General features: G+C 39.0%; 1 protein-coding gene across 2 annotated transcripts; it reads left to right on the top strand.

The window, feature by feature from the left end:
* Positions 1 to 7,764: 7,764 nt before the first annotated feature.
* On the top strand, positions 7,765 to 25,620 carry LOC148351020 (regulator of G protein signaling 7-binding protein B-like). Of its 2 annotated transcripts, none has more exons than XM_088356185.1 (6): positions 7,765 to 8,200; positions 8,274 to 8,461; positions 14,982 to 15,112; positions 17,367 to 17,505; positions 17,580 to 17,650; positions 22,166 to 25,620. In XM_088356185.1, the coding sequence occupies exons 1-6, from the start codon at positions 8,078 to 8,080 to the stop codon at positions 22,255 to 22,257; spliced, it is 744 nt and encodes a 247-aa protein (XP_088212311.1). In that variant the 5' UTR covers positions 7,765 to 8,077; the 3' UTR covers positions 22,258 to 25,620. The 2 variants fall into 2 exon arrangements, with proteins under 2 accessions (XP_088212311.1, XP_088212312.1); XM_088356186.1 differs by having other exon boundaries at positions 7,767 to 8,200; positions 8,289 to 8,461.
* Positions 25,621 to 26,421: the final 801 nt, after the last annotated feature.

The following is a 26,421-nucleotide window of genomic DNA, read 5'->3' on the forward strand; positions in this document are numbered from 1 at the left end:
AAAATGTGAAGAAAAAGTAGCAACTTGTAGTCCAGTATTTACAGTTATCAATTTGGTTTGAATGCAAAGTAATATATTACTTCCCTTTTTTAAGCACCAGGTTTGATCAAATGCATTGAAAACTCAAAATGCAATAAGGGTAGCTCAGAAGTTTTTGGGTTTTTTGCATTAAAAAATCTTGATAAATTAAATGAATACATAATGAAATAAATAGCAAGTGAAGTTATTTGTTGATGACACTGGGAACAAAGAATGCACCAAATTTACATATTTTAATTTTTGTTACTTTTTTAAATCATTTACACGAATTACACGCCTTTCAACCCCTGCACAATTGCTCCCTTTATCAATGATTGCAATTACCCTTCTTAAGAGAAAACACCCCTTACAGACACAACGTGGTACCTATCTACTCTCAGCAAGACAGATTATGTAGGAAATAATTGCGAGGCACTGCTCTAGAGACAGAGATAAAGTGTGCTTTGTATTAGTGTCTGTATCTATTGCGCAGATATGTACAGACCGACAATCTTCCACAGTATGTTTTTCACTTTTGTATTACAGGTAAAAACTCATTTTTTTGGTCTGTATTTTATTTATTTTTCAACATAGCACTTATTTTGTTGAATTGGCGCGAGCCTGTTTGTGATGCCGCTTACGTTGTGTTAGGCTAGTGGTGCGTTCAGGGACATTTAGTTAATCGGAAGGTCTTCTTTTTGTATTTTGCAGTTAATTGTTGTTCAAAACTAATACCCAATCACTGTATTGTTATTTTGTGAGAATGTTTTACTCCTTGCTCAAAATTGTTTTAAATAAGCGGACCTGCATGACTCCATAGACGTGCATGCACCACAGCTACACAAGTAGACCTTAGACACACTACATCCCAGAGTTGGTTGGTAATTTGAAAAAGTGTTTAAAACACTATTGGCTTTTTAATTTGCTTTAATTGTGAACCAAAATGGAGCATATCTGCCATGCGAAAGAGAAAGTTTTATTTTTGCTTACTCGACTGACTATACGACGTGGTTAAAACCAGGGCATTTTTTGTAGGTCTATAAGCTACTTCCTGACCTTGGTTTCTTCAAAAGAAATTTCAAGGTTTTTCTTCATTTATTTTATACAAAATTTAATAATTTTATCTGTATAATGTTTATTTGTTTTTTTTTTGGTTTGAACAAATTTATTGACACTAAAAACAGAAAACAATCATGACAATCTCAACAGCAATTAAGCACATTCACAATATTATATTCCAATATTACGTTTTTAACAGCAAACACAAAGTGAGGTTTGAACAAACCTTCTCGAAAATCAAACATATTCACAATTTCATTATATAACATCTTTGTTAGTGTCAATAGATCCGTCCAGGCCAAAGTCGATTGTCCTCGGTCTGAACAAATCCACTGACACCAACAGCAGCAAAACACAGCCATCAAGCATATTCACATTTTTTTTTTATATTTGACAATATGACGTGACGATATGACGTTTTAACATTTTTTCCTGACATTTTCAACATCAATTAAACAATTTCAGAGTTATTTTCTTTTAACAGTAGTTAACCAGCGTGTAAAAGGCAATACTATTGTGCAAGGGCATAGCTCTGCCATCCCACCCTCCCAAGCAGCATTCTTCCAGTCCTCTGTGTGGGTCCTTTCCATTCTGCGTGGGTCCTCTCCCTTCTGGGTTCCACAACCCAGGCCGTTGCTGCCGGGACTCCCACAGTGTAGCTCCGGCTCCCCCCTCCGGGTGGGTACAGACGAGTCTTCTTTATGGCTGCGTCCTAGGCCCGCCGCTCGCAGATTGTATGGTATCTGCAGCCATTTGGAGCACAGCCACGGGGGGGATCTGCCTGCACCTCCATACCAGCAGGTTTCTGGAGGTCCAGATGGCGTCCTTGATGGCGGCGAGAGTGAGCCAGTCCCTGGCAAAGTCGTTCCGATGCCTCCTCGACCGACTCACCCCGTAAAGCACGTACTGTGCATCAGGGACCTCTCCTGCTGGCAAGTCCGGGAACTTTCCTAGTTGTTCGGCCATTGTCCACAAGACCTTGGCAGCGCTGCACTCACAAAAAAGGTGCCTCACCGACTCCTGGGCGCCACAGCCAGGTCGAGGGCACGTTGAAGTCGCTGACATTCCTCGGTGGTGCATTACAGCTCTGACTGGGAGAACTTCATGAGCCACCATCCATGACAAGTCTCGTAGTCTGTTTGGGAGGGCAGGATGATTGACGTTGCTCCAAACCGTTGTGGATTCGCCAAACGCAAGCCCCCGCACAGGGCTTACTGTAGCTCGCTCTTGCACAATAGCAATAAGGGCCCTGTGGTTTTGTAAAGTGTGACATTCTTGTGTTTCCAAATCAAACTTCTTCAAAAAATCCCGGATAAAGAGATGTGTTGGTGGCAAGTTAAACGAAACTGGAATCAAACGATTGTCTGGTACAAGCTTTAGCTTCCGCAAATATGAGCCCATCCAAAAACGGGTCATTGCTTGACTTTTCGGGTTGTTGGGTGGGCCCACAGCGTTTTGGAAGTGGAGAGAGACATATTTGCTTCCCAGGAAAAGCTGGAGGTCAGGCACTCCTTTCCCCCCTTTTTCCTTTTTCTTTTCCATTGTATCTCTTTTTATCCTTTCCCACTTTGAGCCCCAGACAAAGCGAAAGATGGCTCGGTCCATTTGTAACAGCACGTTTCTTTTAGGCATAAAAATTAAACTGATTGACAAAAGCATTGGGAGGATGATCGCTTTGATGATTAGGACCTTCCCCTCTATTGTCAGTTTTCTTAGTGACCAAAAAACAAGTTTTTGCTTAACTTTCCTTGTCACGTCATCCTAGTTGGTCTCGCCTCCTCCATCCGCATTGAATTTTATCCCTAGGATTTTCTGGTCTGTCTTTAACACCGTCAGCGGGAGTCCTGCCTTTTCTGTCTCTTTCCACATTCCATAAAACTTCACTTGTGATTTTTCTCTGTTTAGCCTTGACCCAGACGCCCTCCCAAACAGGTCAGTCAAGTCAAGGGCTCTTTCAACAGATGCGCGGTCAGTACACAAAATATTAAAATCATCCATGTACAAAACACACTTGGTAATTTGTCCCCCACTTCCTGGGATATTGATGCCTTCGACAAATCTATCTTTTCTTAACATTTGTGCCAAAGGTTCAATGCAAAGAACATAGAGAAGGGGAGACATAGGGCAACCTTGACGTACACCGCAGTTGATCTCGATTGCTTCCGATAAATTCCCGTTAATCATGAATTTGCTGTAGATGTCTCGGTATAGCAGTACTACCCAATTGATGTATTTTTGGGGAAAACCACATTTTTGCAATACCCTGAAGAGGTATTGGTGCGAGACTCGATCAAAGGCTTTTTCAAAGTCTAGGTTTAGGACCGCTAGTCGCATGTTTCTGTCTCTTGCATAACAAATGGTGTCACGGATCAGCATGAGACTGTCGCTGATCTTCCTTCCCACAATGGCACAGGTTTGGTCTGGATCAACCAAGTCTCCCAAGACAACAGACATTCGTGTTGCTAGAAGCTTGCTGAAAATTTTACAGTCCACGTTTAAAAGCGTTATGGGTCGCCAGTTTTTTAAGTCAATTTTGTCTCCTTTTTTGTGCAATAGAGTAACTATCCCGATTCTGAAACTGTCTGGCATATGGTCTCGACTGGAAAATTCGTTAAAAACAGTTAACAGATCTGGTGCTAAAATATCCCAAAAAGTCCGGTAAAATTCGAGGTTGAGTCCGTCCTCCCCGGGTGATTTGCCTTTTTTCATAGTCTTTATGCAATCATTCAGTTGGTCTTGGGTAAAGTCCGATGTTAAAAAGGGGTCTTGACGCACTGATCTTGAAATATGATCTAATACATGCCCCATTTCATTCTCATATGTTTCTTTCTTTTCAAATAATTTTTTGTAGTAGTCTTCGACCAATCTGGTTATTTCACTACATTCCTTTGTTATTTGCCCGTTTTCGTTTTGAAGTTTAAAAATCCCCTCATTTTTGCCCATAATTTTTTTTAAAAAGTAGCGTGTACATTTTTCCCCTTCTTCTATTTCTCTTTCTCTGCTTCTTATTATGATGCCTTTGCTCTTTATTTCCGCCAAAGCGTTTAGTTCTTGTTTGATCTCTTTGATTTCATCATTAAAGTCATCCCCTTTTCTGTTAGAATGAAATAGCGTTGGAGTCTTCTTTGTAGTCCCGACATGCGTTTCATCTCTTTGAGTTTCTTGTTTTTCCCTGCATTTTTAAAAAAGGTCTGTGTTCGTTTCTTTGTCATTTCCCACCATTGTGCTCGTGAATCATACGAGTCTTGAAGGGTCTGCCAGTCTTTGTACAGCTCCCTGTATTGTGCGGCTAGAGCCTCATCCTCCAGCAGGGAGCAGTTTAACTTCCACAAACCCTTCCCAACAGTCATACCTGAAGGAAATGAGAAAGAGCAGGACAGTTGCAAGTGATCCGAAAAAAAAACTGGAATTAATCTTGCATCACTCTGTGCTAAACCCCTCGTAAATATGTAGTCTATTCGAGAGGCTCTGGCATTGTCACTACTGAACCAGGTGAAGCCCTCCTCTCCTGGATGTATGGATTTGAAACAGTCCACCAGTTTAAATGTCCGGCACATGTCTTGTAATAAAGTTGATGTTTTATCTACTTTAAACTCCTCATCATTCCTCTTTCTATCCTTCCTACTTAGGATGCAATTAAAATCTCCTCCCACGATTAGTGGTTGATGGCCTAGCATATGCGACTGGATGTCCTCTAAAAGTTCGTACCTGAGTTGTCTGTCGGCATGGCCGTATATGTTAATGAGGTTAAAATCATTCCCTATATAAGAAAGTCTTGCTAAGATTGCGCGTCCGTCTCTTATCACAGTACTCCCCTTTATGATGAGTTGAGGGTTGTTTATTAAAATGGCTACCCCATCGTTACGGTTTTCATTCGAGCCACTCCATAATGACGGATATGGCCAAATCTCTTCCCACTGTTTATAATTTTTTAGAAAGGGGATGCAGCATTCCTGTAGTAAAAACACATCCGTTCTGATAGTTTTTAAGAACGATAAAACACTGTGAGCCTTAACCTTTGATCTCACACTTCTCACATTGATAGTAGAGAATGTAATGTTCATAATTGTTGTTAAAGTATTTAAACTAGTTAGACAAAACCGGGGGATCTGAGTCCATTCTTTGGTGATCATCGAGATCATCGAGAGTGTCACCTGTGTCAGACACATCACTTAAGAGTAGTACCTCATTTTGAGACTCACCGGGGAAAACTCTGGGACCCTCTGACTCTCTGTCTGTGGTTCCAGGTCTTCCCCTTTTTTCTGGGTTAGGGGGTGAGCCAGAGGACCTATCAAAGGGTCTCTTACTTCCTTGCCCACTAAGGGTCAGATTTTTTCCCTCCCCGACTTCCTCCGTCTCAACTTCATACAGTTCCCTTGTGGGCTTATTCACCGGCAATCGGCTTTCTTCTAAATCTCTTATCTTTGTTTCTGGTTTTTTCACCACTCCCAATTTTGTCTTACTTTTACTCCTCTTTCCAGTGCCCGTATGGGTTTTTGGAGAGTCATTCGCCTTTTCGATTTGTTTGACTTCTCCAAATCCCGGCAATGGCGTAGCAAACAAATTTGCTAATTTGAACTCTCTTCCAGGCCCTTCCTGATTAATATGTGTTTTCGGAGTTGCAGTTGCTTTTTCTATTCGTTTGTCATGTCCAAATTCAGGTATTTTATGAGAAATCGAATCAGAATTTCCAGGTTCTTCCTGTTTCAATTTTGATTCTATGGTCTCTGCTCCAGGGGTTTTGGTAGGTACATCTGTTTTTTCAATTTGTTTGTCTTGTCCAATTTCTTTGTGCATTTCTTGATCAATTTCATTGGGTATTTCCATAACTTTATTCATTTCCTGTTCATCTTCATTGGGTATTTCTATAACTTCATTAATTTCTTGTTCATTTTCATTTTGTATTTCCATGACTTTATTAATTTCATTGTCTTTGTTATCTTTATTCACTTCATTGTCTTTGTGACATTTATTCATTTCATTATCTATGTTGTCTGACATCATTTCATTGTCTTTGTTGTCTTTGTTAACTGCCTTCCTAGCTTTCAATTTGTTAGCAAACGAATTCGGGCAGTTTCTAAAGAGGTGATTCGTTTCTCCACAGAGATTGCATTTTCTGCTATTGCTACATTCCTCAAAGGAATGTCCAATTGTTCTGCACTTTCCACAAAAAATTCGATCACATACCTCAGCCAGATGCCCATGCTCACCACATTTGCGACAGAGTTTCGGTTGCCCTTGATAGTGGATAAAGCCACGGTTTTCCCCCAGGAATATAGTCGACGGAATTTGTTTCATTCCCTGAAAGCCCTGAGGATCTTGCCGTAGTTGGACTGGTACCCTCCAGGCACCATTCCAATAGCCTTTCTCACACCTCACCTTCATAGCCTGGCCTTTTACTGAGCAGTATCTACTCAACCAATAACAGACGTCATCAGCACTGATCATTTCACTAAACATTCTAACAACGACAATCTTGTTAGTATTATCAGTCAGCTTCTCCACTGTAAATCCTGAAAACTGGGACCTCACTCCCTCAAAGCGATTCCAAAACTCTTGATAAAGAGCTGCCGTTTCAAAACTCACATCAAAGCCTTTGCCAGAAGTCATTTTTATGACAGCATGTACCTCCTCCTTTTTAAACTTCAGAATCTTTTCAACAAACTTGTTAATAAAATCCGTCCTTGACATTCCCTCCGAAATTGCCACAACATCTTTGAGCAAGAATCTCACGCAGTTACGTCTCCGCCCGCCGGTATAATGCCCAGCCATGGCAGGACTCGGCTGCTTTACTTCTAACTATGTTAAAATGGTTAGAATTGTAAAATTAATAATTAACAATACTCTTAAAACCGACGCCAATGACAGTATAAACGCATAGAACGAGCAGTGCTAACCTGATGCGTCCACCATCAACCGCAGGCTAAAGTGTTTATTTGTATTTTTAATAGCATTTTTAGTATTGGACTGATCGAAGGCAACATGAGTTCAATATTAAGGTTTTCGGATTACGTTCATACCTGTCAACCTCCAGGGCTCCATGCCCATACAAACTGTCGTATTTTCCCGTACAAAATGATCGTACATCATATACATATATATATATATATATATATATATATATATATATATATATATATATAATATATTATATTATTATTATTTTTTATTTATTTTATTTTTTTGGAATGATGCATGATGGGAAATCCCCAGGAGGCAGACACATGCGATTGCCAAATTTGCGTTTTTCCGTACGGATTTCCTTGTACGTCGTATTCGTCTTAAATTGCATAAAAAACGTACTTTGTACGGCAAAACCATACAGGTTGACAGGTACGTACGTTACTGATTAAATATGTTTTAATGGGAAACTAGGTATTTTGCCTTACATGATTAGTCTGTGCCTTGTCATCATGTTTTTTTTTTTTTTCCATTTTATGTGAGGTAGGGAAAACGTGGTGTGTGACCGTGCGGTGTTTGTTTTCCTTTTTTTTGATTGTACATTAAACGTTTTATACAAGACTTTGAGTTGCATTTGGATGTCTGAAAAGTGCTATAAAAATACATTTAAAATTGAATTGAACATTTTAGTGGATTCAAAAGCCAGACCGGCCGCATGTGGCCCACCGGCCTAGTTTGCCCACCCCTGTAGCAAGGCATCAGTAAAGTCTCGGAAGCATTTGAAGGGTTAATTGTAAGTCAGGCGGGAGGGTGACGACTTGTTTCCCGCCTGACACGTGAGCGTGCGGCGGAAGACGTCGGAGCCTCCCCTCGGCCTTCAACGAGCGGCTGAAGGTGACTCTCCTCTCGGCTGGGGGATGCACAGCGAGCTGCCGGCGGTTCTTCCGCCACGCTGCGCCGTCATCACCCGGGAAACATTGCTCGGTCCCCCCTATTAAGCGCCTTTCTTCCGCGGCGTTCCGAAGCGGAGCCCAGCCGGCGTCTTTTGCGGTCAGCAGCGCAGCAAGGCTCCGCAAGACGACGGGTGAGCTCTGCATGCATGAGTTCCGCACCGGGCGGGCGGAAAAAGCGCCCCAGGTCCGCAGGCAGCGTCCTTCCCGTCACTAGGGCGCCGCAGACGGAGTCGGAGCTCCGGGAAAGCACCGTGGACGGCAGCAGGATGGTGAGTGGATGCGGGAGGCGCGGCTTTATGCACGTTTGCAGAAAAACACGTCAACAACATCGACATCAAACAGATGTGTTTGGCGCAGACTGTGCAGGAATTCAACACCCTGGTGGCGCTGTATAGAGAGCAGGTGATTTCAGTGGGGGAAATGTCTGCAGACTGTCCGTCTTTGAGGGCTCAGATGCATTATACGCGAGCTAAAGGATGCTCCATGGCCAGGACTGCGCACCAAGACCTCGCCCTCATTGCTGTGTCTGGGTAAGCGTGACACTCATCGACATCAACACGATAAATACAGTTTGCTTTTTTTATGCGGGTGAGAAAATTGACAGGAACTGCAAAAAACGAGTCTGACGTAGTTGTGAATGTATGCTAAGATATTTCTAATAACGCAAATGCGATACTAACCTTCGCATGAACACAATTCAACACTTGGATGTTTGTGAGTCCATCATTATCTTTTACAATCAGTTGTTTACACTCACACAAGCAGTTTGCATTTATGTTACGACAGAATTTATGCCCATCATATCTTAATGGAAGTTGGGGTGTCTGGACCAGTGCTTCTTAACTGGCCACCCTACCCTAATTATCAAGATATCAAGAAGACTAATTCCACTTCTCAAATGTATTGACCCAACAGATTGCACCGCTCAAACCAGAGACAATAGAATGTACCAAGTAAAAAAAAACAACTCAAAAACCAAAACGACTTCAAGAAATTATATTCCCTTGAACTCAAGCTATATCATTTAGTGACTCCTGGTAGTAAAAAACTTTAGTGATTGAAAAAAAAGGCCAAAATACTTAATAATACATATAAACATGCATTGTTTAAGAATACCTGTGAATTGAGAAATGTGCATTTATCTAAATAACATGAGCCTCACCATCATTGTTGGCCATTTCGCTGCCAAATACCTGAGTACCTACAAATACAGCCACATTTAGTCGTCAGATGATGACGAAATAATACACGTTTTTTATGTAAAACATACCTGTCAACCTCCAGGGCTCCATGCTCTCTCGTATTTTCCCTTACAAAATACAAAATAATGTTACACCATATTTTTTTTCAAACGTGTTTATTCATGTAGTTTAACATGTTATATTGTACATGTGTTTCATCATAGCATATATCTTGTTGATTAATATTTTGTTGTGAGATACTGAGTTGCTCGACATGAATGAGGTTTATTATAAAAAAAAGTTAAAAAATGAAGTAGCTTGGACTTTCACTGTAGAAGGAAAAAAATACATGCAAATATAATTAAGTAGAATTTTCTTATTCAAATTATGAATTCATTTTCTGCATTAAATTATTGTTGGTAATATACTGATTAAAGGGATAACCACAAACCTGTCCATTTTATTTTCTCATTTTATACTTTATGCTTTTTTAACTTCTTTATGCAACATAATAATTCGTAATATAATGCATCAAAGCAAGTGAGACGTTTGAAAGCCGGCTCTTTTTAATGAGTTGAGCCGAAAAAGCCGGTTCTCTAAAAAGAGACTGACTTCCTTTCACTACACAACTACCACGGAATGATGCATGATGGGAAATACCCAGGTGGCAGACGCATGCGCACAGTAGCATCAAACTGCTCGCTTCGTAACGGAAAAAAACGATACTGAGATAGAGGGGACCGCGGTGAACTCGTTTGACTTGATTGATTTGCCGTTTCGTGATAGTCGGTGTATACCGCATGGTACCCATAATTGACAAATTTGTGTTTTTCCGTACAGATCTTCTTGTACGTCGTACACGTCTTAAAATGCATAATAAACATACTTTGTTCGGCAAAAACATACAGGTTGACAGGTATGGTAAAATCTCGGCATATCCTAATTATTTTCTGAAATCATGTATTTTGAAGACAGCCTCTTTTGGCTTTGACATCCTGAGCTGTGACTTTGTCAGAGTTACACCAGCATGCCATGTTAATGTATGTGTTAAATATTCGAGTTTTTGTGTAGAATCCCTAGGCCAGGGGTCGAACATCTTTGCTTAGGACCCGCATGTGGCTCTAGCACTACTGAGTGGCTCAGTGGCTCATTTCCAAAATCTTTCCGAATTGAAAATAGGTGGGGGTGGGAAATATATTTTTATTCTAATACGGTTTCTGTGGGAGTAAAAACATGAAATAAAACATGTTTAATGTTTTCATATGCTGTAGAAATGTGTAGAATGTATATTACATTTTACTAGTGGAGTAACTATTAAACTATGAAACGAGAGGGAAGATCACTTGGTATGAGTTCACGGGAGCGAAGTGAAAGGTTTGATTGACGCTCTTTTATTGGTTTTAGGTCATAAAAATGCGTGGTACAGGTTGTCGCCCCAAAGTCATGTATTGTGACGTGTAGTTGTGGTTCCTAGGCCTGAACTCCTGCCTGGGGAACCTAGCTGCAATGCAAAACTCTGGCAAGTTTCTCCTCTGCTTGTTTTCCACTTCCTCCACCTTCCCCACTGTTAGAAGAGCTCCGCCTTTTAAAGGGGCAGATTCACAACAACGTTAAAAGAGAAAAATAAGTCCACAGAAATCAAATTTTATCTTTAGTAATGTGATTTTATTTACTTTACCTTTTCAATAGGCTGCTATTCTATTTTTTATCAACAGATGCTGCATTTTATTGCACTAATTTTGTTGCGCAGATAAGGGCCACGTTCTATATGTTTAATTGTGTTTATTCGAATCTTCCCCAAAAGATGACATCAAAAATTGATTTATTTCATGCATTTCTTCAATTTTACTCAAGCAATGAAACACACTGTTATTCATTAATATTGTAATGAAGTTAAACATGGGGCAGTGTCCTACAACAGAGTAGTCACGTGGTGCATCATTCTCCACGAGATGTGCTGCATCCAACTTGTTGATTTTAATAGCAGGCTAATACAGCTAATATACAGTAGATACATAAAGCATGTTTTGTAACTATTATCAGGCTAATATAAGGATTTTAGTTGTTTTGCGGCCCTAGACAGATTACTTTTTTGGGAGTTTTGGTCCAATATGGCTCTTTCAACATTTTGGGTTGTCGACACCCAGCCTAGGCGTTGTGTCGCAGGTGGAATCAGTAATGGTACGGCTCACGGTGTTTGTCTTTTTTTGCTGGCAGAAATACAAAAATGTTGCAAGAAATTAGACAAAATATATGAATAACATGCAAGTGCGAATATACATAAAATTTGCCTAAATGCATTGGATTAATTATGTACCAAATAATTAGTATTACGTTTCACTTAATGTTATTCAATCATTAGGGGTAATGCAAATAAATCAAATAAGAGTTTTCCAGTGGTAGCTTGTAATGGTAAGAACTTCCTGCAACTGAAAATGTAAGCCACTGTACATTTCTCTGTCAATTTACCCAATAGCTATATGGGGAGAGATTTGTCCCAAAATATTTACACAAAAATTTTTCAGAACCACAAAAATATTTATGATTTACTCGAGTTCTAAAAATCATATGTCTTGATAAATGCACACGCAAGATTAAAGATCACAAATGTAAATTTGTGAGTCTGCAAAATACATAATACACATCGGATTTCTTTTTTAATGGTACTGAAGGAATTGAAAAATTGGCTTTGAAAGTCCTTAAAAAGTGCTTGAATTTGGCCATGAAAAAAGGTGTACGAACCCTGAATAGGGAATAAACAATACTAGGAAAGGTTAATGTAATATTTGCAGTGCAACATCTATATTTTACAACAGTAAATATATTCACTCCGTCGGTCTTTTGTATGGCCGGTTCCCAATGATGTGTTTTGACCGACAAGCGAACATTGCTTCATAACAAAAAACATTTCAAAAGTATCTCTATGAAAATGGGATATAAAATGGGAGTTAGATCAAACAATATCTCAGAAAAAGGGTCTTAAACACAACCTTCCTGTCAGAACTTCGCCTCACGTGTTGTGTTAATGGTATTCGCCATTTTAGTGTTGGGTCACTTCAATGATGTCACAGCTCTTGAGGAAACAACTTTGAGACAACATTTGTCAAGTCCCCCTGTGTGTGGAATATTTGGCAATATAATTGCATAATTGTGGGGAGGATCACTACACCTTCTGTGCCTGATTGAATAAAATAATTCTGTCCGGGAATACCTTTTAGTGATAAAAAACCCGACAAACACAACGGAGCACCTATTTATCTGCGGCAAAACAGATTTTGTAGAATTAAAACAAAGATCATTTGTGTAAACAGCTTTGGTCTATTCATCAAATGAATTTCACAAACAGTTATTTCAGTTATTTTACCACTTGCATTAAATTTAGTGTTACCGTATTTTCTGCACTATAAGGTGCACCTAAAAGCCTTTATTTTTTTCAAAAGCTGACCATGCGCCTTATAATACAGTGCGCCTTATTTATGGATCAATATTAATTCGCAAAGTCTTGCAACTAATCCAAGCAGCCGCCGACTAGATTTTCCCCCGAACGCGAGTAGTCCGCGGTGTATGCCGGGATTTATATACCGGCGTTTCATTGGCTAACCAATGTGTCAATCATCATTTGAATCAATCACTATTGGCTAAAGTTATTCGGAGGTAAGGGGGGCGGATCCTTTTTATCATTTACAGGCTTGCATAGGCTAAGGGGCAAAACAAAGCCTGCAATTGGCCGAAAAAGATGTGTCAATCATTAGTTGAATCGATCACTATTGGCTAAAGTTATTCGGAGGTAAAGGGGGCGGACCCTTTTTATAATTTACACGCTTGTATAGGCTAAGGGGCAAAACAAAGCCTGCAATTGTCCGAAAAAGATGTGTCAATCATCAGTTGAATCGATCACTATTGGCTAAAGTTATTCGGAGGTAAAGGGGGCGGATCCTTTTTATCATTTACAGGCTTGTATAGGCTAAAGGGGCAAAACAAAGCCTGCAATTGGCCGAAAAAGATGAATGTGAATAGCACGTTTGGTTGTCTACGGCATAAAGAAAACATTCTGTATTTGTAAATATTTTACTCTCCTGGATTTACTACACTCACGGATATAAGAGGACCATGGTTGCACATTATTATTGAACACAACGACTTCGGTGAGCTAATCCGGCTATATATTTTCCCAGTATCTTGTTTCAGACTGAACTCGATGTTTCTGTGATAAGCGGTGCAGATAATGGATGGAATGGAGTGTCTATTTTTATATTAAACTCAATTCCAAGTGTTTATTTTCATATGCACAGTAAAGTTGCGAGCGAAAAAGAAAATAGAAACTAAGGAATGGTTGGCATTTCTTGAATCCCAAGACTTTAACCTTCCAAATGATATTTGGAACGATGCATTTGAGTGACATCGTACGGACACCGCATCTGCACGTGTCTACGACACGTATTTGCTTCTTTGCAAGCTTTGGGAATGTTAAGGGGGTAATAAATTGGACTGAACTATCTGACTGTTTTGTCGACGTTCCCATTGTAGCGCCTTATAATCCATTGCGCCATATCTATGGAAGACATAGGACCAAAAACTAATTTTGGGGGGTGAGCCCTATAACTCGGTGCGCCCTATGGTGCGGAAAATACGGTACTTATTAGACGTAGCAGTGGAGGATTTCACAGTCTACATTCGCTCTACAGATGGCTTTACTTTGTAACATAACCTCTTCAATTATAAGCCATGACTTGGAAATACCGTATATAGAAATGGATATGACTTGACACGCATGAGAAAATCATGTTTTATCATCAAGGCCAGACCTGGTTAGCGCCCTCTCGCGGAAGTGGGCCTCCCAGATCCTCACATAACCTCCCACTCATGGGCCATATAACGGACGGCTTTGTCCCCCCCTCCAAAAAAAAAAAATATATATTTCTTTACAGAGGCTGCAGTAAAGGGACGGCTAAAGGTCCTTGCTCCTCACCACTGAGACAGGAAACCAGGGACCGTCAAGGGGCTTTTTCCGTCCCTCGGAGACAGGAAACCAGGAGCGGCTGAGGGGCTTTTTTTGCTGCTAAGGCAGGAAACCAAATGCCGTCCCTGTGACAGTGATGTGAAAACTTTTCCCTGGGTCCTTTGGTGGTCGGGTCATTCGATTAGGTTTTGAGGCTGGACCCCTATGGGGGGAAGCAGGGACTTATGCAGGGTGCTCAAATTAAGGATGTTATTGAATAACAAACAAGAAACAAATTAATAAACAAGGGGTCACATTACAAATAACATTCATCCATATTCTGCCTCGTTTATCGTTAATAGGGTTGCTGGGGGTGCTGGAGCCCATCCCAGTAGTCTTCAGGCAGTGGGCAGGGGACACCATGAACTGGGTGCCAGCTACTCGCAGGGCTTACAGAAACATTCGAAACATTCGCTCAATGACACCTAGAGACAATTTGGACCTGCCAATCATGTATGCATGTTTTTGAAAAGCGCAGTGCCCAGAGGTAACCCATTCAGGCAAGGTAAGAACATGCAAACTCTGAATAGAGAGGCCGGTAGCTTTAATTAAACCCCAGATTTCTGCACAGTGGAACTGATGCACTAACCACTCAGCTGCCGTGCCGCCAAACATATAACATGTCCAAACAAAATACCAACCAATTAATGTAAATGAAGTGAACAAAGTAACAAACAAACAAGCACGCACACAGCAACTAACTAAATACCCAAACCAGAAACAAAAACCAAACCCGATGCAGCTATGACAACGGTGGGCGAGTGGTCAAATATCACACATTGTCTCTTTAAAACGCAAATAAGACTTTTACTTGTCTTGGTTGTGGCTCTCTCTTAAATTCCTTTTCTTTTTCTTACCGAAACGTCACAGTCCAGAGGACGGAGAGATCCACCCTGAGATTTGTCGTCTCTTCATCCAGCTCCAGTGCTGCCTTGAGATGTTCATCACTGAGATGCTGAAATCCATCTGCCTACTTGGGGTGCTGCAGCTACACAGAAAAAGTACTGTCACTGCATAACTTATGATGACATATTTTAAAATTATTTGTTTATGGCTTTTTATTTTGGCACAGTAAAAAAAAAACCCAAACCTCTTTTAACAAAGGGAAACAACAAAACAATAATTTAATATATAAACCTGTGTCCAAAGGGAGAAGGCTGAAGCTGGTGTGTTTCGATACCCGTAAGCCATTATCTGTACCGCTTATCCTCAGTAGGGTCGCGGGGGTGCTGGAGCCAATCACAGCTATCTTCGGGCAGTGGGCAGGGGACAGCCTGAACTAGTTGCAAGCCAGTTGCAGGGCACATAGAGACACACAACTCACTCATCCGCACCTAGGGACAATTTGAACCGGCAAATTAACCTGACATGTATTTTTTCGGAATGTGGGAGGAAAACGGAGTCCCCGGAGGATACCCACGCAAGCACGGGGAGAACATGCAAACTCCACACAGGAAGGTTTGATCTCTCAATCTCAGAACTGAGCCGCAGACGCCTTAACCACTGCGCCTCCGTGCTGCCGAAAAGACAACATTCAAAATCAAAACGTGAAAACAAAATCTATCCCAAAAAATAAAATCAAAGAACAAAGAAATGACATTTCAAACCTGCAATTGTACTGCTCGCAACTCATCTCATCTCATCTCATTAGCTATACCGCTTATCCTCAGTAGGGTCGCGGGGGTGCTGGAGCCCATCCCAGCAATCATCGGGCAGTGGGCAGGGGACACCCTGAACTGGTTGCCAGCCAATCGCAGGGCACACGGGGACAGACAACTCATTTACACCGACCAATTCACCTGAAATGCATGTTTTTGGAATGTGGGAGGAAACCGGAGTGCCCGGAGGAAACCCACGCAAGCACGGGGAGAACATACAAACTCCACACAGGAAGTCCGGTAGCTGGATTTGAACCCATGACCTCAGAACTGTGCCGCACACGCGCTAACCACTGCGCCACCGTGCTGCCCACCGCTCGCAACTCCTATAACATAATATCCAATTAAACTCTTGATATATTTTTCCTTATCTGAAATGAAAATACAGTAATCTCTTGCTGTATTGTTTACTTTTCACAGTCTCGCTGCTTGGCGGATATTCATCGAGCATTGCGTTCTTTATTCTGATTGGCTAAACAGTCGCCCCGCCCCTTTTCTGGTTGTGTCCACTTGTGCGGTCTAACTTATGCATGTATGAAAGACAGTTCGACAAACAGGGTTGGGTAGGGTTACTTTAACTTACTTTCAATTACTTTTGGATTACTTCAATACCAAATATGCTAATAAAAGACAAAAGAAACTAAATATGAATAAAATTATGACTCACAACACATGGTAAGCTTTCTCTCCTGGCTTTGATCTCTTTGAACTGAAATTTTGTGCAGGCTTGGGGAGTAACGGAATAGATGGAACGGCAAAAATGATGTTGGCAAGCTGTTTGGATTTATTTTCATTTTGTTTCTGTCACATTTTATGTTACTTTTGCCGGAGTTCAAAGAGATCAAAGCCAGGAGAGAAAGCTTACCACGTGTTGTGAGTCATAATTTTATTCATATTTAGTTTCTTTTGTCTTTTATTAGCATATTTGGTATTGGAGTAATCCAAATGTAATGGAAAGTAATCCAGTTAAAGTAACCCTACCCAACCCTGTTGACAAACCTATATTACGTACGTGGAATTTTTTTAAGTTTTAGTTTCTCTGAAAGCCATCATGTCAACCAAAAACTCTGGACCGTTCCAATCACGAAAAAGCAGGGGAAGATGCTTTCTAGCGCATACAAAGCATTTTTACGCCACATTTTTGTTCTCCAATACCGGCGACAAAATACCATTTGATATAAAAATGTGGATGTGTCCTGAAATAATTTCCACACCTTTTTGGAATCAATACTGCAATATAGCAGCAGGATTATTTTGAGGCCTTCTGCATTTGGCCTGCTGGCCTTGAGTTTGACACATGTTATCTAAATCATTTTATAAACTAGTACTTTTTTAGGTGGCACAATGGCTTTTCAATGTGGAAGAATATTGAACATTGAAGTTATGGATTATACTGAGAAGATGAATGTCTGCTTTGTAGATACAACTTGAATATCAGTTGGCTTTTTTAACAGTAGAGATTTAGGTTTTACTATATCTTTAACTTTTAACATGTTGAAATTTAAAAACAGTTTTTATATTTGGTTGTCCACTTGTTAAAGAAGAGCAATAGGCACTTAGCTCAATACAACTCGTGTTATGTGTCTGTCCTTTTAAGGAACCGACTCGGAGCCCAAGATGGACTTCAGAGTGGACGAGAGTTCTGACGTTCCCATCTTGGAGGATCGCTCCTCTTCACCCATCGACTATCCTCATGATCCTTGGCTTGTGGGAGTCCATATTGAAAACATCGAAAGGTATGCACAAGTTCCTGGCAGATTTTGCGATAAAATGGTAGTGTGACATTTTTATTTTTATTATTTTGCTGCAGGGACATGCAAGAGATGAGAAATCTGCTCAGTAAACTCAGGGACACAATGCCTTTGCCACTGAAAAACCAAGGTGTGTAACACTTTTACAAATATCACTGCTGCTGTGTCCGGCTAAAGATTCTGTTAATATTCATGGCCCATAGGTTAAACTTGGCCCGCCAATCATTTTTTTGTGGCTCACGAAAGTCCAAAATGTCTGAGCATCTAAAAAACAAGCGTGTCAAAAGAGCATTTTGACCAAAAACAACATTTTCCAAAACTACAACACAACTACGATATCCACGAAGTGACGACTGAGTGGCATGAGACACCAGTATTTCATATCGATGCCAAGTAGTGGAATTGAGAAAGAATCCTAAGAATGTCCAAAAGATTTTGTTATTTTGCTATACAACAATACCTATAAACACCAGATTGATTTGTTCCTAGATTGTGCTCATATGAAGAATTGATTTTATCTCAAGCAACATATCCTAATGTAAAATAACTGAAAACCAATTAATTTGTTCCTGACCTCCCAAAAGCATTCAAGTTATACCTAAAAAGCCATAAAACATATCTTCCTGTTCATTTTAAACACATTCAAATACATTGGTTCTTCTACTTAAGAATTTAATTTGTTCTGGGAGTAGCTTAGTAACCTGAAATCTTTGTAAGTGGAGACACATTTTGTATATCAATGAGCCCCACAAAATTACAGTATGATATTTTTTATAAATCATAAAAGAGCATCAGGACATGATATAAATACATGTTAAAATTAGTTGACCGCACAATAAACATAATACAAGAGGCAAAAAAAATGAAGAATAAAGTAAACAATCAAAATATTTGTTTACCTTTTTGCCTCTGGTTAATTGAAAAACTGATCAAATGACATCTACTTTTGGCGGCTTTTGACAATCTTTTGGAAATGTGCGAGGCAGACGTATCAATTTCCCGACTTGTCAACACATTTTCTGGGCGATTCCTTTCCACAAACTCAGAGACTTTTTGCTAAAATGTCTTTAATTTAGGCTGATTGAATGATGGCTGCGTCCTCTTCCCAGCTATCTTGCCAGAAACCTTCCTCCTCCTCGTCTTTGAACTCTGAACTGTGACAGTGACACAAAAAGCACGCTGCGAGCATGTATGCGCACTGGGATGTCAGGCAGACTTGAAACGATAACCAGTTTGTTTACGTTCGGGAAACTCTTGGAGCGGCGAATAGCATCGCGTACTGTACAGGCGCTCCGCTACTTACGACCATTAGACTTACGCAAAACGGTCGATTCGAACATTTTTTTCGGGATGTCGAAAAATATCCAGACATTGCTGTAAGTTAAATTTAGTATTGTGTGCACCTTTTTCCGAGTAGAGGATAGTGCTGTAGTTCTTCTTTCCGCCGCATGGCACTGTGAGATGTCACCCAGCCTCCACCCTGAAGAAGAAATCCGGCTTCTACTTCCTAGTTCGTGTGTAAACACCAGTGCAGTCACTGTATCTCTCGCACTCCAAGAACTTTGACATTTTTATTGTTTAATATCTCGTGCATCTATTCGATATGGTTGGTGTAAAGTGTAAAGAAAAGATGCGTCGTCTCCTTTGAAATGCTTTTATTTCAAAAGAAACAGCTGGATTAACGGCTGGAATAAGAAAGCTTGATGTGGTTGAGAAAATGGTTCGACCGCTTTTTTTCTGTCCACTTTTTTCCACAGAGAAGGAAATCCCCTAACTATTCCAAAAGTATGTTAAACTTTAAACTTTATTTATCTTTATAGTCAAGTCATGTTTATTTGTATAGCTCTTAATCACAAAGAGTCTCAAAGGGCTTCACAGACCACAGAATGTCAACGCCTAATGTGTAGCCTTGTTTTTTTAGCACTATGCTTTATCATTCAGCCTGCTTTGTAACGTTATAGAGCATATTATTTTATTAAATGTTTTTTCTCAGTTTCAAAGAAGGATGATAATAATTTAGTTTAAACCCCTGGTCTGTAGTGGTTATGCATTTTTTAATCGGGACTATAATATATGTGACTTGAATAATTAATACATTTAGAATTACTTTACCTGAATGAGTAGTTAGATTAATTTTACATACCAATTACATTTAGAAATATTATTTATAAGGACAGCCATTATGCTGATGTGGGCCTTGGTAAAATGAGTTTGACAGCCTTAGTTTAGAAGACGCCATTGTTTTGTGTAGGGCAACCAAAAATAAGTGCTAAAAAGGACAGAGAAAATGACACTGTATGGAGACTCAAAGGGACCAAACTGCAAATCCGGGTGTTAAAAATACAATTTCATCTGGAAGTGTTTTTAAAAATTAATTTGGGGATTTATGGCTGTAAAATGCATCCATTTTTGGGTAACGCCTTAATGTGTTTATTGCAGGTGTGGGGACTCTTTTTGCATCACGGGTTACTTTGGTTTAAAATAAATGGCAATAGTGTTGGGCGGAAACATTCTCAGGTTCATTTTTTTGTATTTACCGATACCTTGGAATCCGATAACCTCGGCAATATATAAAGGAAAACGATACGTAGGCCTAGCTCTATTTTAGAATAAAAATAGGCCTACATTATATTTCCCTTATCTCTCTTTTTTTTGCATACTACATTCAGGCAAAACTAAAAAATGACCAAAAATTGTCTTTTTAGAATAGCATCGATGATATGCGTTTAGGAATAAACAACCATGCGTTTACAAGTACATGTTATATCTCTTTTTGTTTTGTCTAGAAGTAAACCATTTAATTAAATTGGTTTTGAAAGGCACTGATTTCTAAATCAAATAAGGTAATAAAAAAGGTGTATTATGTAGCGCCTCCTAGCGGTAAAAGGACTGTCATAGATTGAAATAAACCATTGATTTGAATAATGAGCAAAAAAAACAAACTATGCTATAAAAGTGGACCAATGCTCATAGGTCGAGAAATTTGTATTAATTTTCTATGACAAATAAAAAAAATAGTCGTTCTTTTTGTAATATGCATCAAAAATATCAAAATGCAATGCAATCACAACTAGCAAATTGTTTTTCCTCATTATTTGATAAATAGCTTGATAAATAAATTAAATGAGTGATAAAATTAGCAAGTAAAGAAAACTATAGCTAACAATTTGAATGTAGTGGACACTGGAGACAAGAGTGGCACCAAATCAACACATTTTTATTAGTGGTGCTGGATATTTTTTAACATCATATTATGCCTATTGTTATTATTTTTTTAACACGTGGTCCATGCGCCGTAATTTACCCTTCCCCTCCTCGATTATCAGTACTCATGATAAACTCACATTTTTTTTTCTTCATATCATCTGATTTATCTTATTACTACATTTTTATGTTCAATTACAATTTGAATATGTTTTGAGTGTTTAGGAAGATGTGTTTTATCATTATTCGGAGAAATTATCTCGGATTTGGGAGGCCAGGAACAGATTAACCAGTTTTCGTTTATTTCTTATGGGGAAAATTAATCCGAGATATGAACAATTCTTGATTTGAGCTTGATCTGGGAATGAATTTATCTCGTATGTAGAGGGGGCACTATATAGTACATTTTTCTTATCTTACCCTATAGAAAAAAAGAGGACCTTACATGCCCATAAAAAAGTTCAGAACACACTTTTACACTTATTTATTTTTTATAATGAAGATAATGATAAATCATTTTACTGAATTATTTTAGTATATTTTAAATATTTATCTTTATGCCTAAAATTAAATACTTAAGGGTTCGTACACCTTTTTCATCTGCAGATTCAAATACTTTTTCAAGTGTTTCAAGGCCAAGCACATTTTAAGCCTTGAAAACACACCTACAAATTCAAGCCCTTTCAAGAACTTCAAGTACCTGTATGAACACTGGATATCAGTGGTGTCCAAACTTTTAAGAAAAGGGGCCAGATTTGGTGAGCTGAAAATGTGTGAGGGCGAGCTATTCAGCCTGACATTCTTTCAACAGTCTTTAATAAATTCACCCTCTGTGAAAGGTTTGCGATGCTTACCACTCATTTTAGTAACATTTTCTTCTGGCTCACTGGGTCTCATGAAAAAGCGCTGCTTTGCCAGTAAAACAGCTTCCTTTTGCTTCACCATTTCACAGTGCTCATCGATTTGATGTTTTTATATCACAGTCCTTTGGCAAATTAGGCAGACACAGTTGTTTCAGATTTCGGTGAAAATATATCCTAATTTCCACTTGTCCTTGAAGCGGTCACCCTCATAGTCAACGTTCTTTTTTTTGTTGTTTACAGTCTCCATGTCGAAAATGTGATGGGCTAAAATTCTCACAGAAAGCTAAAAGTAATGTGGCCAAAGGGCTATTGCCATCATCTAGTGAAATGATAATTTAGTTTTTTTTGACAAATGTATTGTATACTGTGGACAACATTACTGGCGGGCTACATATTAATAATTTTATGAAGAGTCTGTAGGCCAGTAATATTTCGATTACGGACAGGACTTTGGACGTGCCTGATGTGTATAGATCAAAAACCATTCACATTCATTTCCCACTAAACAATTTCCATTTTGATAAAACAAAATATAGCTGTTTTTTTTTTTTAATTAATCTATTTTATTATTGTTTCAGATGACAGCAGCCTGTTGAATCTGACACCTCAGCCGCTGGCCCGCCAAAGGAAGAGGCGCTTCCCTGGACTCTGTTGCATGGTTTCTGGTTAAAAAACTCAATTTTAATGTACAGCAACATAAATGGTTCTTCTTTCATCCAGATACCAACACACTGTAGTTCTCTTCCGCCAGCGTTCAATGATAAGTGGCCAAAACTCTAATTCAGAGTTCATTAACTATCAATTTCTAGAAGATTAAGAGAACCTTTGCATTTAGGCTCACTTTGTTCTCAACATATACACTGTAATGAGTTCAATTGTAAATATTTGGGCTATGCACAAGCATTATCATTTTTTTTGTCACTGTGCTAGTGTCCCGTCAAACGTGTCTCACAAAACACTGTTTTAGTCCAGAGTCGTGTCTCGGCAATCAGTGGACAAAATAAGGTATCTGCTATTATGTTGCGTAAACACTACTGGTTCAGATTATCGTAAATTCCGGACTACAAGCTACCACTTTTTGGTTTCATTTCTTTCACTAAACTGCGGCTTTAAATACAGTACTTTTTGTTTGTTTGTGGCGGCACCAAGAAGAACAGCGAGCTGCTTTTTTCCACACTGCATGTTTTCTAAGTATAAAACACCGCAGTGACGCCTGGAAACATTTATGATGCCTTTCTAGATAAGAAATGAGTTTATGTTTTATCCATATAATACCATAGAGCCCAACCTTTTGTCATTAAAAAACAGTCAATGTTATCGCACACAATATTCTTATGCGCGAGACATGATTCGTCTCCAGAATATTAAAAAACAAACAAACATGTAGTTAATTTAAACCGGAAAAAGCAAACTTCTACCAAACGGAAACCTAATGCAATCGTTGGAGCAGTTTATTCACACACAAAGGCTTAGTGTTGTTTCAAATTAAACCAGCTGTAGTCTAAAAAACTAGTCTGGAGTCAAGAATTGTTTTTTGAATTATGGTGCAGCCAATTCTTTTTTTTTTTTCAATCGTGGCGAGCTGTTCTTTCCACAATACATGTACTCTAATTACAAAACACTGTGGTGACATCTGGACATAATTATGATGCTCTTTGAGATAAATTTATTTATTTTTTTGAAAACATTACTCATAAAATATACAACAGGGGCAAAACAAGGGGCTTGACAGTACTTTATTTAATCATTACAATGCACACACAATAGTTAAACCAAATTTTTAACCAATCCAAATTGTACAGCAATGGAAGTTATCGATTAAAAACGCTTCTGTTCCCTTTCTGGATCATCACAGAAGCTTCCTTTAATGCTCAAGGAACAATGAAAAGCCAATGCAATCTGGTCAGCTACCGCGGCAACAATCATTGACAACAACACAAAAATAGCCATGTTTGTGTTGCTATCTGGCACTTATCTCCGCTATATAGTTGCCCTGGCGCTGTCGTCTATGAGTTTTCCGTGACGCGGCCTTCATTCACGTTTCCTTTTGGCGCAGTAGCAAATATGTGCTCATCTTTGTAATTGCCATCTTGAATGTTCGCATGATCCAAAAACACATGGAGTAAACAACTCGGAGCAGAACAGATAACAACTTAGCTGAAAATAGAGTCGGGTGTGTGTCGGACATAAAATGTAAGAATTGTACGTGAAATAGTTCATTTTTATGGCTGTTTAAAACTGCGGCTTTAAATCCGGTACATCTCGTACGTAAACAAAATTCAGCTTTGTTCTTAAATTTGAGCATGCGGCTTTGAAGTAGGTGCGCTCTGTCGTCCGGAATTTACAAGAATTCGATATTATGTTGCGTAAACACTTCTGGTTCCGATTAGTCTGCATTTCATTTAGAGTGTGTAAATGGGAATTTAAGTTTATCAGTGAGATGTCTATGTTTTTGTTTTTTTTCTCGATCTTATTGTCGGTCATTTCTTTCCGCTTTTTAGTGTCGATGCATGGTCGTGTCGGTTGCTGTACAATCAATGGCGTGTCTCAAAATGAAAGATTTTTCAGCATGACAGGTAGTTTGAATGATCCCCATTGTTGTCATTCTAATTGGCAGGCAATAAGCAAGTTGTTCTGCAAAAAAATAATAGTAAGAAAAAGAAATCACAATCTTCTAAACATATCTGTCTGGGCCTTCTGTGATTTTAATTTAATATGTAGGAGTAGTGATTCATTGTCAAAATCTCCATTTATTTTCAACAATTTTAATACATCACAATAGTTTTGTATCAAGCAACTGTCAAAATTGCCCCATCTAGAATACAACAATAGACCCTGCAGTGTTATTTTTATAAATAACATGCCTATATCAAAATTGTATGTTTGGTTTTTTTCCAATGGTGGTGAGTAGAGAGAAAAACAGATTAAGAAAGAAATAAACTCGCAATTTGCAACTTTACAACGCAGTTAATATTTGTGAAAGAAAGTCACTTTTTTTCTCTGTAGAAAGTAGCAACCTTGCAAAAATAACTCACAGATTGATAAGAAATGAAATTGCAAATTAAAGACTAATTAAAGAAATTGTCATTTTGTTGTCCTCATAATTTTAGCAGTTTCAAAATATGAAAAAAAATATTATATTATATTATATTATACTATATGATATGATATGATATTATATTATATTATGAAAAGTTATGTTTTAATGGGATATAAGACATATTTAGTTGGGACAACACATTGACATATAGTATGTATATGTATACATATATATATATATTATATATATATATATATATATATATATATATATAGAGTATATGAATATGCGGGCTACTATATATGCTGTCATATTTTTCTAGCTTAACATTTTTTGTAGGAGGGGAGTGGTTCGGTCAAGTGCCTCCTACTTTCACTTCTTGGGACATTGTGTATTAGTTGGCGCCTACTAGTGGTGAAAAAAACTGTGGTAAATTAATTTAAAATTTGTTTTAATGTTTGTTTCTCGAAAAATCTGTAATTATTTTACATAACATGAGGCTCACCCATAGGGAGCTGACCTGATTGTCTGCCATCTTGCTGCTAAGGTTACTCGGAAAAAAAAAGTTAAAAAACCCTCCCGAAAGTCTGGGCAAAAATAAGAGAAGAAAACTGGTGCAGTTTGGTCCCTCTGACTCTCCATACACTGTCATTTTATCTGTGCTTTTTAGCACTTGTTTTCGGTTGCCCCACATAAAACAGTGACTTCTAGTGGTCACATATTACACAGTGTCCCTTTTAGTCACAAACACAATCCAACCTAAATACAAAACCCACGCAAAAACCTTACATTAATTTGTTATACCCCTGTTGTTTCTCCACTGAATGTAAATTCACCTTATTGTAAAGTTTGTATTTGTGTGGATTATTTCTTTTGGTGGTCGTTTTCTCTATCAAGGCATGTATTGTGTGGTTCGTGTCCTTCTATGTAGACAAGCAAAAGCTATGTATGTACAGCTTAATTTTCTAATGTGAATAAAGTTTTCTATCCAGAGGTGGCTGTTTTTTTTTCAATTTTTTTGGAAAAGGGTTAAAAGGATACATGCGGAAAAAGAGGCAAAAAAACGAAAGGGGGGTGAGGCTGGGGTAATTAAGGCAGAAAGACACTGAAATGTATGTTTGGACAAGCTCTGTTTGAAAAATAATATTTAGAGAAGGAAATTTACAGTGTTAATGCCTTGGTCACGTTTGATAGTTTCAAATATGTGCCCAGTACATACGTTGCTTCACCACTATACGGCACCGTGCCTTGATAAATATATTGTACCTTTTTGATGTTAATGTCACGTTGCCATGGCGCCCAATTGGTCCCGGCCGTGTGGCGCCAGGTTCTGTCTCGGTTGCCACGGGCCCCAATTGGCCCACCCATGGACACCAGCTGAAACGCATTGACAGATTGCTCCCTGACTATTCAAACGCTGTCTGTGAGTCGCCTGGTGTCGGAGCGTCTGCAAAACTCCTGCTAAACTCTGTTGTGATATGTCAAGCATGTGAATCCTTGTTTTTGCCTGTGTTTTTGCTCTTGTTATGCCAAGCCCTGAGAATCCCCGTTTTTGCTTGTGTTTTTTTGCTCTTGTTTTGCCAAGCCCTGTGAATCCCCGTTTTCCCAAGCCCTGTGAATCTCCGTTTTTTTTTTGCCTGTGTTTAGCTCCTGTTTTGTCTCCGCCCCAATCTGTTTGATCTTGACCACTTCCTCGTTCCGATCAATCTACTTCCGTGACCAACGATCCCCGGATCGAGTGTGCACTCATTCCTCTTGTCCCCAATAAACTGTGAGTAATGTTACGTGAGTGGG

Source organism: Urocampus carinirostris, chromosome 16 (genome assembly GCF_059441175.1).
Source record: "Urocampus carinirostris isolate Australia breed hairy pipefish chromosome 16, RoL_Ucar_1.0, whole genome shotgun sequence".
NCBI lineage: Eukaryota > Metazoa > Chordata > Actinopteri > Syngnathiformes > Syngnathidae > Urocampus > Urocampus carinirostris.